At 45.0% G+C, this 19875-nt stretch overlaps 1 protein-coding gene across 1 annotated transcript in view; it reads right to left on the bottom strand.

Moving 5' to 3' along the window:
* The window catches only part of LOC148415240 (uncharacterized), a 42199-nt gene that overhangs the window by 2089 nt on the left and 20235 nt on the right, over window positions 1-19875 (bottom strand). The window contains exons 28-44 of the mRNA XM_088430520.1: window positions 19605-19862; window positions 16345-16614; window positions 15577-15846; window positions 15236-15499; window positions 13772-14029; window positions 12301-12561; window positions 11940-12197; window positions 11422-11682; window positions 9591-9848; window positions 8613-8876; window positions 8280-8543; window positions 7533-7802; window positions 7204-7464; window positions 3032-3292; window positions 2585-2875; window positions 1321-1560; window positions 1206-1244 (exon numbers count right to left, since the gene is read on the bottom strand). Coding sequence (XP_088286646.1) covers window positions 1206-1244; window positions 1321-1560; window positions 2585-2875; window positions 3032-3292; window positions 7204-7464; window positions 7533-7802; window positions 8280-8543; window positions 8613-8876; window positions 9591-9848; window positions 11422-11682; window positions 11940-12197; window positions 12301-12561; window positions 13772-14029; window positions 15236-15499; window positions 15577-15846; window positions 16345-16614; window positions 19605-19862 — 4248 coding nt within the window. The remainder of the gene's footprint in view (window positions 1-1205; window positions 1245-1320; window positions 1561-2584; window positions 2876-3031; window positions 3293-7203; window positions 7465-7532; window positions 7803-8279; window positions 8544-8612; window positions 8877-9590; window positions 9849-11421; window positions 11683-11939; window positions 12198-12300; window positions 12562-13771; window positions 14030-15235; window positions 15500-15576; window positions 15847-16344; window positions 16615-19604; window positions 19863-19875) is intronic.

The raw sequence follows: 19875 nt of genomic DNA, 5'->3' as shown, positions 1-19875 counted from the left end.
GTTTGGACATGCCTGTTCTAGAGTGTTTTGTTTTTGCTTCTTTACTTTCTGGCTCATTGTTACCTGATAGTGTATTACTTGACTTGTCGCAAATGTCCCATACTACCTTTTTCAAACCCCTATGAGTACTCAAGTCTTGAGTAGTCACCAATACTGAGACAAGTACTTTTGATACACAAAAAGCTAGACAGTTGTAAAAGGCCTAAACCATGGGATTTGTAAGATTTGCACAATTAAATACTGTTTATGAATATAAAAGGGGCCATTTCTTTGAGATTTTTTTGGTGCCTGCTGTGCTCCCTCAGGTAACTCATTCAATCCAAAGACATTTTTTATTTTGTAACAGTCAAACCTCAGTATTTTTTTAAAGATTTATAAAATATTGATGGTTTATTAAAAGTGCAATCTTTGGTGTTTTAGTAAAATTGACATGAAAAGCAACATTTTTTGTTTTGTTTTTGGTTTTAGTGAGAATTTTTTAGTCTGGTCATTAATTAGTTAAATTACAGGAATATAAAAATAATTGATTATAAAATAATGAAGTTGATATTTAGTTGTCGCTTAATCATTGCAACTGTTAATATTTCTCAAGTAAATTTTTCACTGAGTAGGTGTGGTCTCAGCTTGTCTGTGAAATTATGGTTTCTAATCAACTAAGGCAGGCATGTCAAAACCCTGTCCTCGAGGGCCACCTATCCTGCATGCTTTTGATGTTTCCGTCATCCAATGCAGCTGATTCAAATGATCAGGTTTGTTGTCAGGCTTCCACTGAGCTTGCTGATGAGCTGATCGTTTGAATCAGGTGTGGTAGGACAGAAACCTCCAAAACATGCCGGATAGGCGGCCCTCGAGGACTGGGTTTGGACATGCCTGAACTGAGGGTTCCATGAAGCGGTATTGTGTCACTAACTGTAGATTTGAAATCAGTACAGATTTTGAGTTGAGGATAAAGATTAGGAGTTGAATCTTGGCCTTTTATTATGAGAGGGAAAAATTCTTACAAATTTCTTTGGTTGTTTTTTTACAGTTTGACGTGTCGTAAATGCAAAAACTTAAGGTGTTGCTTGTCACATTTTGTTTTTGGTGAAAACAATCCCTGTTCTACAGCTGATTATGAAAGACCAGAAAAGGGTGGAAGCTCTTTTTTTTTTTTCCAGATTGAAAAAGAGTCCGTTTGACAGATGGGTGCAAATACGGTTACTTACCACTCTCAGCGAGGTCTCGTTTTCGGACTTGGTGCACTGCTAAAGAGAAACGTGGGTGAGAATGTGCTTGGGCAATTGTACAGATGCTCTTTACAAGTCGGATGCGGGCTCATACTGATGGTGACGGCAGCTCCCGGGCTCTCGCCGGCGCCGTTGGCGGCCGTGACCAGCAGGTCCGAGGAGGAGACGTTGAGCAGCAGAAAGCAAGACAGGCTGCCGGTGGTGCACAGGAGAGTGCTCGGCGACACGTCACGGTCGTACACAGAGTACGTGCTGGCAAAAGGCGAAGGACTCCACGAAACTTGGGCCACCGACATGTTACTGCTGTACACTACCTCGGATGGCTGACATGGAACTGCCCACGTTTAAAAAAAAAAAAAATAGAAATAAAAACAAAAAAATCAGGCTTTGTTATAGACAAGACATAGGCACAACAGAGGGCTGCCGGTTCATTAGTGAATTAAAAAAAATCCATCCCCTAATGCCTATGGGACTCCTTCTCCAATTGAGGTTGCAGAAAACTGTTTTTTACATGATTTGGTCTGTAACGATAGGAAATTGACAAAAATATAAACCATTGTTTTTCAAATTCAAAACAGTTACTGTATTTGCAAATGTTTAACTTTTAATTTTCGATAATAATCAGAACAGACCAAAATTCTGAGCATTTGGACAATTTTAGGCCGAACTGATGCATGTTATCAAAAATAGTCATTAGTTGGTCATTGTTATCAATTAATTGTCGCACCTCTATTTGAAGTTAGAAAGATGGGAATAATAAGTCTTCTGGTATTTATCAATAAGCTCATTCTGTGTACATGTCTTTCACAATACGCAATTCTCCATTTTCATAAGGAATGCAAGGCAGTTGTGCAAAAAATTGACATGGGTGTCACTACCCGACACAACCAAATGTCAGTTTAAAAAAAAAAAAATCTGAAAATATCATCAGTAATACAAAACAAATTAATCAAATGTGTTAACCATACGGTTTTATTCATTATGAGTTTTAAAATAAAATGGCCAATTAATCATGTTCGGTATTTGTTTCTGCCAAAAATGGGCATAGGCCTAAAATATATTTCTATATAGGTTGGGCAATCATTTCAACAGTTACGAGGGTTTTTTTCCCTTAACATAAGGCCAATATTTTCCCTTCTACTGTAAATGAACATTGGTACCAAATATCCATTGGCCTCCTTGACAACTAATAATTGTTATTAGCGCTGAAAAAAAAGTAAAACATATTGTTAAATAAATAATGATTGAAAAGCCACTTAGCATTATCCTTAGGAAAAGACAAAAACTTGTAATATTGGATCCCATTTGATTGTGGCGTAGCTAACCAACAATTGTGTAACGTTCTGTAGACATTGTACCCGTTGTGCCGTGAAGAGGTGTGGAACCATTGCTGCTTCCAGCCGCGTTTCTGCTCTCCACGGTGGCCACGTAGTGTGAGCTGCAAGGAAGCGGCAGCTCAAACCAGGTCGTACTCGTCCAATAGGAGGACACCTCAAACTGGGCCTGGCTGTCCCCCATCAGGTTCCCTGATAACCTCAGGAGGTACTCTGTGTCGGCACAGCTTATTTCCGTCCAGCTGAATCGCAAAGTCTGGATCTCTGTGTCTGTCATCATGGCTTGAACCATGACCATGTCTGGAGGACACGGAGCTGAAAAAGGCGGGATAATGCGACCGATTCCATTTACGATTGGACCTTTGACGGCAATTCAAAAGAATAATTTTTAAATTTGTTGTCTTCCAATGAAATGGAATGCCATAGATTTTATGAAATACCATTTGACAAAACCCTGAAAACAGGAGCTACCTGCTCCTCTCTGCAGCGGCTGACTGAAGGAGCTGTTGCAGGCACCGTCCGAGGCCTGCACGCTGAAGTTATAAAGCGTCCCGCAGTCCAGATTGTCGATGGCGCAGGTGGCAACACTGCTGTGGCAGCAGTGTATCTCCCCAGTCCCGGCCTGAGCGCAGCCGTGGTAGTCCACAGCATTATTGCTTGGGCTCCAATGCAACTCGGACGACAGATTGCCGCAGTGAAAAGTCACCCACAGAACCTCAGGCTGGCATGGGCCTGCACCAATCACAAAGACAGAAAACAATGAAATATTAACAAGCATATATTGTGTTAAGTTTTGCTAGCTAATGTATGCAGTTCAGATACTATTAAAGTTTTTTTTTTCCAGGAGAACACCCACAGATTTTACAAAAGGTGTTGGACAAGTTTATTTCACTTATTAAATCCTAAAACAGAAACTCATGGATACCTTCAAAAAGACCAAATTCAGAGTAAATCCATTTTCAATATCATTTGGATTGTTTTTAATTGTTTTTTTTTTTAGTTTACCCCTCTGTTGGCCCTTATTATGGCGGAGGGGTTTGCACGTCCCAATGATCCTAGGAGCTAAGTTGTCTGGGACTCTATGCCCCTAGCAGCGTCACCCATGGCAAACAAGTTCGAGGTGAGGGACCAGACTAAGCACGGCCCATCGACCCTTAATGATGAATAAAATAAATGGATTTATTTTTCCCTCGCCCAGACGCAGGTCACCGGGGTGGGGCGCCCCTCAGAAGCCAGGCCTGGAGGTGGGGCTCACTGGCCTTCACCCAGGTGGCTCGGCCGGGCTCAGCCCGAAGAGGTTACATGGGTCCCCCTTCCCATGGGCTCACCACCTGTGGGAGGGGCCATAGGGGTCGGGTACAGTGTGAGCTGGGTGGCAGCCAGAGGCGGGAGAGTTGGCGCTCCGATCCCCGTCTACAGAAGCTAGCTCTTGTGACATGGAATATCGCCTCTGGCAGGAAAGGAGCCTGAGCTGGTGTGCGAGGCCGAGAAATTCTGACTAGATATAGTTGGACTCGCCTCCACACACAGCTTGGGCTCTGGTACTAGTCCTCTTGAGAGAGGTTGGACTCTTTTCCACTCTGGAGTTACCCGCAGTGAGAGGCGCAGAGTAGGTGTGGGAATACTTATTGCCCCCAGCTCATTGCCTGTGCATTGGGTTTTACCCCAGTGGACGAGAGCGTAGCCTCCCTCCGTCTTCGGGTGGGGCAACGGGTCCTGACCATTGTTTGTGCTTATGCACCAAACAACAGTTCAGAGTACCCACCCGTTTTCGAGTCCTTGGAGGGTGTGCTGGAGAGTGCTCCCTCTGGGGACTCCCTCATTCTGTTGGGGGACTTCAATGCTCATGTGGGCAATGACAATGAGATCTGGAGGAGTGTGATTGGGAGGAATAGCTTTGTTTTTGGACTTTTGTGCTCGTCAATAATGAACCCCATGTTCAAACATAGGGGTGTCCATATGTGCATAGGAACCAGGTAACCCTAGGCCGCAGTTTGATGATCAACTTTGTGATCGTATCATCGACTTTGTGATCGTATCATCGGATTTGCGGCTGCATGTTTTGGACACTCGGGTGACGAGAGGGGCGGAGCTCCTAACTGATCACCACCTGGTGGTGTGTTGGCTCCGATGGTGGGGGAGGATCCCGGTCAGACCTGGCAGGCCCAAACATTGTGAGGGTCTGCTGGGAACGTCTGGCACAGTACCCTGTCAGAAGGAGTTTTAACACCCACCTCCAGCAGAATTTCTCCCACGTCCCGGGGGAGGCGGGGTACCATGAGTGCGAGTGGACCATGTTCCGCGCCTCCATTGTCGAGGCGGCCGATTGGAGTTGCAGGCGTAAGGTGGTCTGTGCCTGTCGTGGTGGCAATCCCCGAACCCGCTGGTGTAAGGGATGCGTGAAGCTGAAGAAGGAGTCCTATCAATCATTTTTGGCCTGTGGTACTCCAGAGGCGGCTGACAGGGTGGCGAAAACCCAGGTATGGGAGGACTTCGGTGAGGCTATGGAAAATGACTTTCGGATGGCTTAGAGGAAATTCTGGTCCGCCATCCGGCATCTCAGGAGGGGAAAACAGTGCACCATCAATACTGTGTATAGTGGGGATGGGGCGCTGCTGACCTCGACTTGAGATGTTGTGAACCAGTGGACAGAAGTCTAGAGGCTCCAAGGTGGGATCTCCCATCTCTGGGGCTGAAGTCACTGAGGTGGTAAAAAAAACTCCGTTGTGGCAGGGCCCCAGGGGTGGATGAGATCCGCTCGGAGTTTCTAAAGGCTCTGGATGTCTTAGGGCTGTCCTTGCTGACACGCCTCTGCGACATAGCATGGAAATTGGTTACAACACCCCTGGATTGGCACGCTGGGCTGGTGGTCCCCCTTTGTAAGGAGGAGGATCGGAGGGTGTGTTCCAAAAACAGAACAATCACCCTCCTCAGCCTTCCTGGTAAAGTCTATTCAGGGGTGCTGGAGAGGAGGGTCCGTCTGGAAGTCGAACCTTGGATTCAGGAGGAGTAATGTGGTTTTCAATCCCGGCCGTGGAACAATGCACCAGCTCTACATCCTTGGCAGGATCCTTGAGCGTGTGTTTTGTAGACATGGAGAAGGCGTTCGACTGTGTCCCTCGGGGAGTTCTGTGTGGGGTGATTCGGGAGTACGGGGTACAGAACGCCCTGATATGGGTTGTTTGGTCCCCATACCACCAATGTCAGAGTTTGGTGCGCATTACCGGCAGTAAGTCAAATCCGTTTTCAGTGGCGGTTGGACTCCACCAAGGCTGGCCCACTTCACCGATTCTGTTCATTACTTTTATGGATAGAATTTCTAGGTGCAGCCAAAGCGTTGAGGAAGTCCGGTTTGGGAGTCTCAGCATTGCATCTCTGCTATTTGCAGACGATGTGGTGCTGTTTGCTTCTTTAGACCGTGACCTCCAACTCTTGCTGGAGCAATTCACACCAGAGTGTGAAGGAGCTGGGATGAAGATCAGCACCTCCAAATCTGAGACCATGGTCCTCAGTTGGAAAAGTGTGGAGTACCCTCTCCAGGTCGGGGCAGAGGTCCTGCCCCAAGTGGAGGAGTTCAAGTATCTTAGGGTCTTATTCACGAGTGAGGGTAGGTTGAAACGTGAGATCAACAGGCGGATTGGTGTCGCGTCTGTGGTAATGCGGACTCTGTACCGCTCTGTTGTGGTAAAGATTGAGCTGAGCCGGAGGGCAAAGCTTCCAGGCATGTCTCACTGGGAAGAAGCCCCGGGGACGACCCAGGATACGCTGGAAGGACTATGCATCCCGGCTGGCCTGGGAACACCTTGGGATCATCCCGGCGGAGCTGAATGAAGTGGCCGGAGAGGGGGAAGTCTGGGCTTCCCTGCTGAGGTTGCTGCTCCCGCGATCTGACCCCAGATAAGTGGAAGAAAATGGATGGATGTTTTTTTTTTTTTTAATTTACATCCTTTTCTAATTTATATCCTTTACAAATGTTATTTTTGACATTATTGTAGTTTTCTTTCTATCTTTTTTTTTTAATCTTTTTTTTAGCCTAACATCATTCAAAGTAAACATTACCAAATAATGTATGGACACAAATACCTTCATATACTTTTATTTTCGGTGTTTCAGGGTTATGTTTGATATTTACTTCGGTGATTTAGGGCTATATAAATATAAATTTGATTGGATTGATTGATTTTGAAGTTGTTTCCGGCAGAGAGTTGGAGCAAGAACTTAACTAGCTTTCTACTGCAACCATTGCTCCCGACTCACGATAGGAACAGCACTCCCCTGTTCTGAAACCGCCTTGTTCAATCGCCGAATGATCAATCGGTCAAGCGACAGGGTGCTAACAAGCAACTGTACTGGTGACTCGGGCTCTGTTAAAGCTGTAACTAGCATAAATTAGCCTCTAGCTAGCAGTGCTCGAGTGCTCCATTTAGACTGTCTTGATAGACGTAAATGACTTCTGTAAGTGACTCACATGTTGATGCTGACAGCCTGACAAGTTCCTGTTCCTACTGAGCACTTTTTTAACAAATGTGCTTTTTATTTTCATCCAAATACTCAAAACTGCATTCACATTTGCTGTCTGATATCTGAATACTTAATAGCTGCAGCCCAAGGTCCATTTAGGCAATGAAGCATACCATACGTACCGGTGCTGAAGGTAACATTGTGACTAGCCACACTGGTGCAGTTCTCATGACTCCCTGTCACGTGCACGGCATACTGCTCATCACAGCGCAGCCCAGACAAGCTACAATTGGCGGCGGAAGCGTCGCACGTGTGCACGTGTCCGTCGGCCGCCACCGCCACAACCCGATAGGCGGCGGCCACCGGGGAGGTGCTCCAGGACACCAGGGCGCTGCTGTCCTCGCATGAAGCACTGACATTCACCTCTCCCGGTGGACACGGTTCTGAAAAGAAACATCCTCTAAGAATGGCTCTGGACCGGCTTCGGCAAATACAAATGAAGTTCCCATACCCATGCTTATTCGGTACGGTGGACTTCTCAAAGCACTGCAGTGGTCCGACGAAGCAGAAACAATGACGGTGTAGCGGAGGTCGCAGTGCGCCCCATGCAGGGTGCAGTTTGTGCCGGTGGAATTGCAGGACAGGAAGGTGCGGTCGGCACCCTCGGCCGTGGCCGTGTACACCACGCTGCCCTCGCCGCCTTCCGCCAGCTCCCACGTGACTAGGATGGTGCCACCATGGCATTCGGGGATGGCCGTGATGCCTGAGAGGGAGCAGAGGGCTGCCCAAGGGACAAGAAGATTTCTTAAAAACAACTATAATGCGGCAAAGACTGTCACGCCCTCTAAACACCCAGGCTAATTCTAACTCCTCCGCAGCAAAGATTTTAGAAATATACTTCTTTCCCCCATTGGCCAGGTCTCTGGCATTCTCTTGTGGCATCTTGGGGTGTTACAATGTGTTTTAAATTTTGAATACAATAAAATTAATTAAATAAAAATAAACTTAATTCATATTATGTCATATTTTTATTTTAAAATTTAACAAAGGGATGGGGATTAAAACATGAAACAAAATTCTGATAATCAACTATCAATCAATAATCGTTAGTTGCACCCCTGATGTATTTGATTTTTATTTTTACTCTTATACGTATATAGCTGCCAATGGTAGTGAATTGCCTTCAGCTGACCCATTAGAAATGGATTTAAGACATCTATAGCCGTCATTGACACTGAATAGGTTAATAATGAAGTACCTGTTTGCAAGTCAATGGCGGCGCTGGGAGGACTTTGACACTGGTTGTTCATGGCAGTCACGCTAAAGTAATAAAGAAGGCCACACGCCAAGTCCTCCACCTCGCAGCTGCTGTTGGTCCAGGCGCTGCAGTTGGCTGCGCTGTGGTCTTGGCCCATGGCCGAAACCACGTAGTGCTCACCACCCGGGGCGGGGTTCCACCAGATCTGGGCCGAATTGGTTACACAGTCCAGGCTGCCTTGAATGCCTTGAGGTTGGCAAGGGGCTGCGGAGACCCCAGATGGTGCTATTAAGGTCCGAGCTCAGTCCAAATCCAGGACGGGAGGTTCCATACCTGCGGAGATGCTGTAATTTTGAGCCGACCGGCTCTGGCAATCTCCTCTGACTGCCGTGACTTGGACGGCATAGACACCCCCACAGTTGAGGTTACTGGTGGAGCTCTCCTTGGCAGTGGTGTTCAAGGTCCAGCCACCTTGTGCGTTGTCTTCGCTTACCCGCACCAAAAAGTAATCGGCGTCCCCCACCGAGTCCCAAGAAACGGTCAAATTATTGGACAAGCAGTCCAGCTGGGTGCTCACGTTCTCTGGTGTACATGGGGCTGGGAACACACACACATGGCTTTATTGTTCTGTGCTATGAAAAGTTGAAAATTGAAAAAAGAAAGACCTTTATTATGGAGTTTCTAAAAGACACCATTATTTTTTAAGAATCTCCACAAAACTAAATAAATATTATTGTAAAGCAGCTTCATAAGGTAAATAGAGCTGCAACGATTAATCAATAAGTGCTTATCAGGTACACCAATAGCATTTTTGAGAAACAATCTGAGACCTTCTTTAATGCATTCACTGCCAGCCAAGCTAAACGGGGTTTTTGACTTGCATAGATGTCAATGACAACCCTGTAAAAATTGAGCTTTCACGTCTGTAGCCGTTAATGGCAGTGAATGAGTTCATTTAAAAGTTTACAAATCTTTGCAATTCCAGCTCTTTTCCAAATTTTTGTAGTCCCTGATGTTCACGCACTTATTATCTTTGTGTTAGAGATAATAGTTTTCAAAACACATTTTTCGACCTGCTGTCGACTGAAAATGACATCACATACATGTGCACAAGGCTCAAGTAACCACTAATTGTGGTTTACCTATTTGGTTGGCTCACACGAATGGTTGTTACCTGGTCCTTGAGCACATAAGACGCATTTCTCAGGTACCACGATGGTAAAAGCGTGTTTTTAATGGTCTTCATTGTTCATGAAAAATAACTCTGTCAACAAATTAATTTTAGACAAGAAGTTCAGTATCGCCTCTCACCCGAGTCAAACACCAGAACCTGACTGGGAACACTGGAGCAGTGGTCATCCATCGCCACCACTTGCAGGGAGTATTGGCTCCCGCACATGAGCTCATCCAGAGTACAGTTGAGGTCAGAGGTCAATTGGCTGACGTTGGCGTGGTAACAGAAGGCGGTCACTAAGTACTGCATGGCGCCTTCGCTGGGCGACCAGGATACTGTAGCGCTGTTGCTGGAGCAGTCCTTTGCCACGGAGATGTCCATGGGAATACACGGAACTGCAAAATAACATTAAAAAAAAAAAACGTGAGTCATTCAATCGCTTCAGTGTAAAGTATACTGTAGGCACAGTCAATAGCCCCTTTCACACCCAGAACTGTGAGTTTCTGGTCACGGGGGTTCCGGGTCCGAAGTCCTTTATCGACAGCCCAGAAGTTTGCGTTAATGCTCAGGGACAGCGGAAGCGGTGTCTTATTCAAATTGGATTGGATTTGCACTCCCCTCCTCTCACCAACAAAGGGAGTGACAAGCGGGATGATGAACTAAAGAAGCTGCCAGACACTGCATTAGAATGGAGCCTAATTATCTTTTGCTTTGTTTTCAGCTCGTTAGCGTGATACTTACAAATTCATATAGGTTATTGTGCAATCTGGAGAGCTTGCCGAAGGACATGAAAACACGTGACTTAGGCGGGCGCCGGTGGGAGCCTTTGCGTAGCCAAGCGATTTCCGTGTCTCCCTGCATGTATTTTGAGATACAGAGATTTCAGGGAAGTGCATGCCGCGGACTGGGCTCCAACTGTGGCAGAGTTTCTGTTCCCTGACATAAGTCTGCCTTTGTCGTACGTGGGCCCACTGCACTTGCTGTGTGATCCATGTGTTCTGTGATCCCACGCCAGTTTGCTTCAACAACGAGAAGTAGAAAGAGGGCCGAGTCGGCGACGGATGCGTTTGCTGATGCCCGCCTTTGGCTGGCGTTTCAGTATCTCTCGGCATATTAGTCACCACAAAAAGCCATAAAAAGTATACACAGACTGAGCACCAAAGGTAGCTGGATTTCTGATCCAGATCGCCGGGACGTAAATGTCCTTCAGTTGGTGTTCTGTCCGTGTGTGTGTGTGTTTTTTTTTTTTAAAGCTCCGCGTCACAAATGCACTAGCTCACAGTAGGCATTCCGATCAGAGACTCGCCTTTTCTCATAGTTGAAGCAAATTCGAGTTGGATGTTCTCTTCTCCGCCAATAAGCAGTAGAGTCTGTTCCAGAGCACCCATCCACCTATCAGTTTTCTCTCCTTCCATTATTTCAAAATATTAAACTGGTCACGGTGAAAACAAAGCGTAATGGCTGCTGCTGTTACCGAAACAAGACACCCCCAAGTTCAACCAAGCAATCAGCATTAGTTAGCACAAGTTAGCACAGCACGCCCCCCTCGACCTACCCGGGCATAAAGGCAGAGACCCTAGTTGCAACTAGAAGCTCAGAAGGTTCTGAGTAAAGGCTTAGCAGAACCCGTCCTGCCCGGAATGTTTTTTGGTGTGAACGGAAAGGGGAACTCATGCTACCAGGGTACAGCAGAAGAGTTCCTGCGGTGTGAAAGGGGCTAATGCATAGGTCTTAAAGTCAGTCCTCGAGGGCCACAAACCTGCATATTGTCGATCCTGCTTTCTAAAACACACCTGATTCAAATCAATAGCTCATCAGGAAGCTCTGCAGGAGCTTGAAAACGATCCTAATAATTTGTGTTTAAGAGAGCAGATTCGAAAACATGGAGGTTTGCAACCGTCGAGGACTGGGGTTTGAGGCCTATGGGCTAATGTGTACAGTATCTACTGTGAACCTCGTAAAGCTCACCTGACTGCACGCTGTGATTGGCTACGGTCGTCACGTTACACTGCTGGTTGGACGCTGAGACGGACACGCTGAAATTTTGTCCGCAGGTCAGGCCAGACACTTCGCATCGGTCAGAGTAGGACATGCACATTTGGGACCCGGCGCCGTCAGAATCCACGTTGGCCACGTAGTGGTCCGTCCCATTGCTGGATCGCCACGTCACCGCAACGACGCCGGAAAGGCAGTTTTGCATGGCGTACACCTCCTCAGGTGGGCACGGCCCTGAAAAGGGACGTGACATGATTTAAGGTAACCTCGCAGCTTCGTAAAGCTCATGGAGCGCTTTCACAATAGCAGTGTTTTGTATCAGTGACTAGGCAAGAGTTGCATCCACGCACTTGTGTGGGTGGAACATCCCTAGATCTCAGACTGCAGGAGTTCAACGCCTTGAATTAACTACTGTTATTTGAAAGGGGGCGGGGTCCTGACTACATGACAATGTCGAGTTTTCCTTTACAGGTCAACAGAATTTGACTCACATGTCTGTATGAAAGTGGTTGCGCTGGTCACGCCCGTGCAGTACTGATTGTGGGGGGTGACAGAGAGGCTGTAGTTCACCCCGCAGCGAAGCTCTGCCAAGCGCACTCGGGTCTCATTTGTGCTCTGTGTAACATTTTGGCCTCCCGTCTCAAGTGAGAGCACGTATGTTGTTGTTCCGTTTGCGGCATCCCAGCTTAGCCAGACAGTGCTCGCATCGCAATCGACCGATGCGAGGACATTCTGGGGTAAACATGGTTCTGCGGAAAACAAAAAAGTTTTTCATGAAAAACTCTGGGGATGACATTTGCCATGTGCAGTAAGTGTATGGAGGTGCTTGGAGTTGCCTCTCGATGTAAATACCTGTGTAGATGAGAGAGCTGTTGCTGGGCATGCTGGCACAATGGGCATCCTGGGCCATGACCAGGATGGTGTAATGTTCCCCGCAGCTCAGGTCGTCCCAGGTGCATTTGGTACTGTTGCTGTAACACCAGTGGCTGCGTCCATCTGGGCCAATGGCTTCGGCGGCGTAGCTTTGGGCGCCGTCGCTGGCCCGCCAAGAAATGCTGGCTGTGCTGGCTCCGCACTCCTCGAGAGTCATCATGTCGCGAGGGATGCACGGCGCTGTGCGCAGGAGGAACCGTGTCTCAATACAAATTCATGATGTCGCCAGCAGTAGCAAAGGTTTGACTCCTTCCACAGATAACTTGCAACAGTTTGGACGCAACTTTGAAATAAGATCAAATTGGCAGAGGTGGGGCATTCCGTTGCTGAGAGACGCCCGTTTCTCGGTCTCTCGGTCTGTTGCTATCAGAGTCAGTCTGGGTGAGTGCTCCTGTTATTAATAGAATCTCTGGTATGTGTATATCTACTTGCAAAAATTCTACTGATTTTGCGATTAAATCATGGTGTAATAATTCAGTAACATTTTGTCAAACCTTACTGCATTGGACAGTGCTGGAGGGTATTTCTTGAGTTTAAGGATAGTAGGAAACGGAATAGACAGGGAACTTGTTTCTTGAGGTGAGTTTAAAGATAGGGAACACACCCAATACATTGAGCCATCCCTTCGGTGCAGTGCTTCTCAAATAGGGGGGTGCGAGGTGATGCCAAGGAGTGTGTGGATGACCCCAAGCAAAAGGTTTTTTTTTTTTTTTTTTTTTGCCATGTGAAGTATAATTGCAATGAAATAATAATTTTCATCTTTTTCTTTTTTGTTTCAGGCACTTTAATGCACTTGGTTATTTTTTTCAGTTTTAGACTAAGCTATGACTCATATAAATGCTATAAACGCTATAAAAAAAAATTAACAGTTGTTGAAAGTTGATTTATATTGCTTTGTTCTTTAATAATCTTATTTATAGTCAGCACGTCGAGGGCGGGCTTGGCAAAATCTAATTAAGCACTGCGCTTCAGTGCGACCACGGCCGAGGTAAACAAGGACACTTGTCTTTGCATGTGTTCTTTTAAGAAGTAGTAGAAAATCATTTGTCTAACATAAAGAAACTGTGGTAACCTAATTTTAATAGTAAGGAACTGTAGTTTTAGCAGTGACGAAGTGCAATTTAGCTACCACGGAAGTCCAACAATGACGGAGTGCCCAATGGTCCTAAAACAGCGGCGACGAGTGTTAATGTAGCTTGGTAGACTAATGGAGACGCCATTTACTGTTTGGCTTGGCTTAAAATATAACAAAAATATATGACAGACAGCAATAACAGAGTGATGATTGATGAATAGATGACCCGCTGACAATTGACGGAGTGGCAAAATGTACTAAGGCCCCCCCTCGGCATATCTGCCACTGTTTGTGGATTGTTTTATGAGATCTTACATGTTTTGACAAAGGCAGGGCTGCTCGGATCACTGTAGCACTCGCTGCCTTGTCCTTGCACCACAACGCTGTAGTTCTGGCCGCATGGCAGTGGGGCCGTCAAGCTGGTTTCTGTGGTGTTGAAGTTGTCCACATAGCCTAGACTTCCCGTTGCCATGATGAGGTAAAAGAGCACGCCGCTAGCCAGATTCCAGGAGAGTTGCAGCTCCTCACTCTGGCACGGCGACTGAGCCGACAAAATGACGGGTTGGCAAGGTTCTTAGATGGGTAAAGACAAAGACAAAGCAAAAGATTAACCCATAGGAAAAGAACAATCATTGTTTCAACAATCATTCAAAATCTTTGATCAGTAAATACTTAACAGGGGGGCGGCAACCAATTTAAAAAAAAAAAAAAAGCATGCTTCGGATTAGGGCTTTCACTAACAAATATTTTTTAAATTGATTATTGTATCAATTTCTCCAGTGATTAATCCAATCATTGGATAAACAATTTTGCAGAAATTGATCAAATTCTCATTTGTCTATTTACCAATTATTGGGGTTTATTTGGTATTGTTTATCGTGATCCAAAAAAATACCTAAACAACAATTAAACACAATGGAACCAGAGGGACTGATGGTGTACTTTTCTAAAAGGGATTCAGTTACTGGTTTGATCTTTGTTTAAGTGAAAGCAAATCTTAGATGAAATATAAAAGATAACGTATTTTACGCACTATAAGGCACACCTAAAAGCCGTATTTGTTTTTTTTAAAAGCTGGTGGTGCGCCTTATAATCGGGTGCGGCTTATATATGGATCGATACTGAGATTAGGATTCGTAGATGGGGAATGAACTGATTAAGCAAGCTTGACCTGTTTCTTTTGTGTGTTTACAGTTGAACAAGGTTGGTCATGTTGACATTGAGTTATTATGGTATTGAGAGTTTAGAGTTATTTTTTGAGTTATTATTGTTATTACTTTGAATATTACTATATTGTGATTGAAAAAGTTTTAAAATATGTCATTAATTGAGGGTGCGCCTTATAATCCGGTGCACCTTATACATGGAAAAAAAGTTTTAAAATGTGTCATTAATTGAGGGTGCGCCTTATAATCCGGTGCGCGTTATAGTATGGAAAATACAGTAATCGATCTGTTTTCGTGAAGGACTACACAACTGAATGAATAATGGTGGACAGAGTGAAATCAGAGGATTTTGAACAATTTCAAGTTCAACAATGTCGAAGACATAATTATTTTAGGGTTGGAGTTAGGAATTATTCATTAATACCTGTACAGTAATTATTACCTATTGGAACAGATCAATATATTGTGAAAAGGCACCCCACAAACCTTTAAATAGTTGCGTGTTGGATTTTTTTCTCCCATTAAAATCAATTAAAACTGTAATTGTCCAGAAGGATGAAAGAAAATGGAGATTTTCTTTTCAGGTCTAAGTGCCCTATAGGATGCAGCGTACCCGTTTGAATGTAGATGGTGTCGCTGACTTGGCTACAGCAGCCGTGACTGAGTGCCTTGACGGTGAAGTTGTATATCTGCCCACACAGAAGGGCTTGGAAAACACACGAAAAATTTGTGGTGTTGCACAAATGCTCGTGGCCTCCCGAGCTCAAGACGGCACTCGCCATGTAAAGATCCACTTGGGGCCTCAGCTCCCAGGACATGATAGCACTTTTTGACTCGCACGACAGGTCAACACTCACGTTCTGAGGTTGGCATGGACCTGGAGATCACACGTGTTAGCCATCAGACAAATTTGGGCCACGTGAGGTTGGAAAACAAATTGTTGGGCAAACCCACGGGTGGTAAAGTTGGCGCGCAAATGTGAGGTGATGCTGCAGTGGTCGTTGCTGGCGGTGAGACTCAGATTGTAGATTTCGCCGCAAACTAAAGCCGTCAGGTTGCAAATGCTCAATGCCAGCTTTTGCTCAGCTTGGCAGTTAGCCTGAACACTTGCGCTGGCTGTCAAGGAAATGTTTGCTGTCCCGTGAGGAGGGCTCCAGGACGCCACTGCCACCCCGTCAGTGTAACAATCCACTTCCACGTTTATGTTGTTGGGCAGGCATGGAGCTGGGAAAAGAGAAGGGAAATGCTTTGCTGATTGGTGAAAGTCCATTCACAAATTTCTTATCGAACCTCTAAAGCCAAAGACAGCAACCATGGAGTGACTCAAAACCAGAATCTTACCACAATAGCATATCTTTGCTGAGAGCCAGCCTATTCATTTGTGTCCAATGTAGTGGGCATTTGTTTTTGGTCATTAGCGTTGGACTCATTGGAGCTACTCCTTCCACTAAATCCTTATGTCCCCAGTAGAGGACCACCTGGACATTTGGGTCGAATGCAATTAATTTTGATGAGACAAAATGGGTACAACAGTGGACACAAATGAATGGGTCTCAGTGACGCAATTAATTTTGATGAGACAAAATGGGCACAACAGTGGACACAAATGAATGGGTCTCAGTGACAATCTAAATTGTTATGGAGCCTTGGGCAATTATAAAAAAGAATCCTGAATTACAGCCCTACATGCTCCATCCTACATGGTTAACATTAGCTGTCTACCTGATGTGAAGGAGACCACGGCGCTGTCAGAACTATTGTACTCAAGTCCCAAGGCTACCACCCAGGCGTTGTACTGGGTGCCGCACATGAGCCCCGACATGGCACAGGTGGTGCCCGCGCCCTCAGCCATGCACATCAATGTGTCGTATCCGTAATGGTCATAGAGGTAGGCCACGTAACCCAGAGCCAGCACGCTCTTCTCCCAGTGAAGCTCCACGCTCAGTTGTTCACATTGCACATTGGCCTTAACGTTGCTAGGCGGGCATGGCTCTGAAATGACAAGAGCATCACACAAGATATAAGATTTTAAAAAATGATTCTAAAGAGGTGATGGTTGACAGCGTTAGAAGTGTGAAAAAACAATCCCAATTGCCTCAACAGTTTTAACTGAAACCTTGGCATAGTTTCAGTGGCGGTCCATGCATTTCATACTTATGCCTTCAGTGACTGGACCCCTGATGCGCACGTACATAGGCTTTTTTTCAGAGCATTTAAACATCAATAAACCTGCATCAGCAATTAAAGCTTATCATTACATGTGCCAAAGTTTAGAATGTCATCATTTCAAATTTTGACCAAAAGTTTTATGAAGTCCACCAATAGCAGGCAAGCTTTAACAAGATTGTACGCTCAATTACAAATGGCAATTTAATATAAATGTACGTCTGGGCATGGTGAGTTGAGTTCGGAGGAGGAAGGAATGGGACCCAAAAAATGCAGGAAAACTGGGAAATATGTGCCTCAAAAATGAAATTTTAACAAGGAAATGAGGCAGGACCGAACAGAGCACAACTGGATGGAAAAAATATCACAAGACAGGTGGACGAAATCACTGTGGTCAAGACGTCCCACTCTGGCAAAAAAGAAGTCAAATGAGCTGCACCTCACATTTTATTTACTCGGTATTACGGTAAAGGGCCGTCAACGAGAAGCGCTCGTCACTTTTAAAGTAAAAGATGTTTGCTTTGCCAACATGGACGTGAAAACGCCGGGTTAAAATTGACTTGACTGAATGTGTCTGTTGTAACGCAACATGTTAAATGAAATATGTGTTTTCATGAATACAATGTATCAGTAAAATAGTGTGTTCATGTAACTGTGCTATTCTAATGAGGATTTGAGGCAAAAGGAGAGATTGAGGATTGAGGACTCTCTGACTACATCTCCTGCAACAAAGCTGATGCAAACAAAATACTCAACCAGGATTGATGGCTCTCTGATTTTGTCTTATCAACAAAGACTGGTCCGAGGACAACAGGCACACTCACGCACAGACACACACACACACACACACACGCAAACACGCGTACACACGCACACACACGCATACACATACTTGCATTCCTCAGTGAGACCCCACCCCAAAAACGTATAAGAACTGGATGCAAAAGAGGAAACATTGTCACTTCTGCGGCTACTCATGGTAGTAACGGTGGTCCGAGGCCTCGTGTACTTTTCCACTCTCTGTCTGGATTAAATCAATTATTTCACTGTGTTGTGGTATGGGTGCTCTTTCAACAAAAACAAACTCAGGAGGAACTAGTTTGATGCGAAAGGTTTTTCTAGGTTCCTTCAATATCGACTTGTGAAAAAAACGTCAGCGATAATTTCAATCTTGGGACGAAATAAATTAAAGAGTTTCAAATAATTATTTGTTTGTTTTTGTCATTAAAAAGTATCCCAATGGTATCACAACATTAGACAAACTCTGGAGAAGCCTCACTCAGTACAGGTCTCTCGGAAATGCTTGTCTCCTCACAATCTGGTTTTAAAGAGATTTCAGAGAATCATCAATGCTTGTTGAGTATTTTGATTGCGTCAGCTTTGTTGAAGGAGATGAAGTCAGAGAGTCCTCAATCCTGGTTGAGTGCAGTGGGAAGCGGAATCTCTCCTGTTGCCTCAAATCCTCATTAGAATAGCACAGTTACATGAGCACACTATTTTACTGATACATTGCATTTATAAAAATACATATTTCTTTTAATGTTGCGTTACAACAGACCCATTAAGTGACGAGCTCCTCTCGTTGACGGCCTTTTACCGTAATGCCGAGTAAGTAATATGTGAGGTGCCGCTCATTTGACTTCCTTTTTGCAAGATTGGGACGGCTTGACCGCAGTACGAAATCAAACTAACGAGAACACAGACAATAACGGCAGACGAAAGTGGAACGGAAACGAAGAAAACCCCACAACAACAAAAGCCAACCAAACATGACAATTGAATATGAATGACATAAAATGACAAAAACATTCACTCACCCATAACGGCTGTCCCCAAGTTATTTCAGTACAAAATCTTTTTTTTTCCTCAGAAAGACTTTCATGACTTGTTTGTAGAGTTTGTCTTTGTGTTTCTTTTCCATTAATAAATCCTTTTGTATTGACATGGATGCCAATGCTCAAAGTCCTGTCGGTCCAATTTCCATTTTGCTCCTCAACCATTGTGGGTTAGAAAAAAATAGTATCCGCGAGTCTGGCTTTGATGTACGCTAACGTTAGCTGGTTGAGCAATTTTTTTTTCTTTTTTTTTGAAATAACTATTTAACAACTTCCACCGTTAAACATGGTGGCTCAATATAGCGCCGCCTTCCTGCAGTGAGCGTCCACTTAAGTCACGTTCTACGTGAGGCCTCAAGATGGAGATCTTATGACTCGATTGGTTATTGCAGCTGTCTAACAAAATTATGGGCCCGTACACACTAAGCCATTGCACACTGCACAGAAGCCTTCTACTTGTTCAAGTTCAAGGGAATGTCAGAGCGTCTCCCAGCTAGACAGACATGGTCTGCTTGGATGTCTGCCTGGCGACACACGTTAGCTGAATTCTAATTGGCTAAAAACAGCAGCACTTGAAGGAGTGTAACCATATGGATATGACACGAAAACAAAATATGGAGAATCATTTTATAAATAAAATATATACATTTGGTCAAAATACATTTTAAATGAAATTGACTTTTATTATAGTTATCATAATTATTATAGTTTATAATTACAATAATTTCAGGTTAGATTCGGCCATCAGAAAAGGCCATGCTGGCCCTGACAGCCCTCCACTGGCTTTTTTTGAGTGTAAATAAATACTTTATATAGACTGTGTAATTGCTTGCTTGTTTTTTTTTTGTTTTGTTTTTTTACCCTGATAGTAAGATAAAGTAAAACAGAAAATAATGTGGCCCTTACGTCTATTTTTGTTCTGTATGCTCGCCCTCGCGACAGGGCCCGATCCCTATCCTCCTATCAGTTGGCCTGACTAACCTGTCATGAGTGGATAGATTTCAGATGTGGCTGTGCTGTTGCAGACATCGTTTTTTGCTGCCACGCTGATGTTGTAGACTTGACCGCACTGCAAGCCAGTGACGGTGCACCAGCTGCCGGTGCTGTTACAGGAGGCACTCAGACCCTGCTCAGTCACAGCCTTAACCAAGAATGACCTGGCGCCTTGGGTTGTACCCCACATGACGCCAGCTTGGCTCATATTGAAGAGGATGGAGATGTTCATCGGGACGCAGGCCTCTGTCAATTGCAG

Source organism: Hippichthys cyanospilos, chromosome 12 (genome assembly GCF_059441005.1).
Source record: "Hippichthys cyanospilos isolate Australia breed blue-spotted pipefish chromosome 12, RoL_Hcya_1.0, whole genome shotgun sequence".
NCBI lineage: Eukaryota > Metazoa > Chordata > Actinopteri > Syngnathiformes > Syngnathidae > Hippichthys > Hippichthys cyanospilos.
The sequence above is the reverse complement of the archived record's forward strand: the minus strand, read 5'-3'. Positions and strand labels throughout refer to the sequence as shown.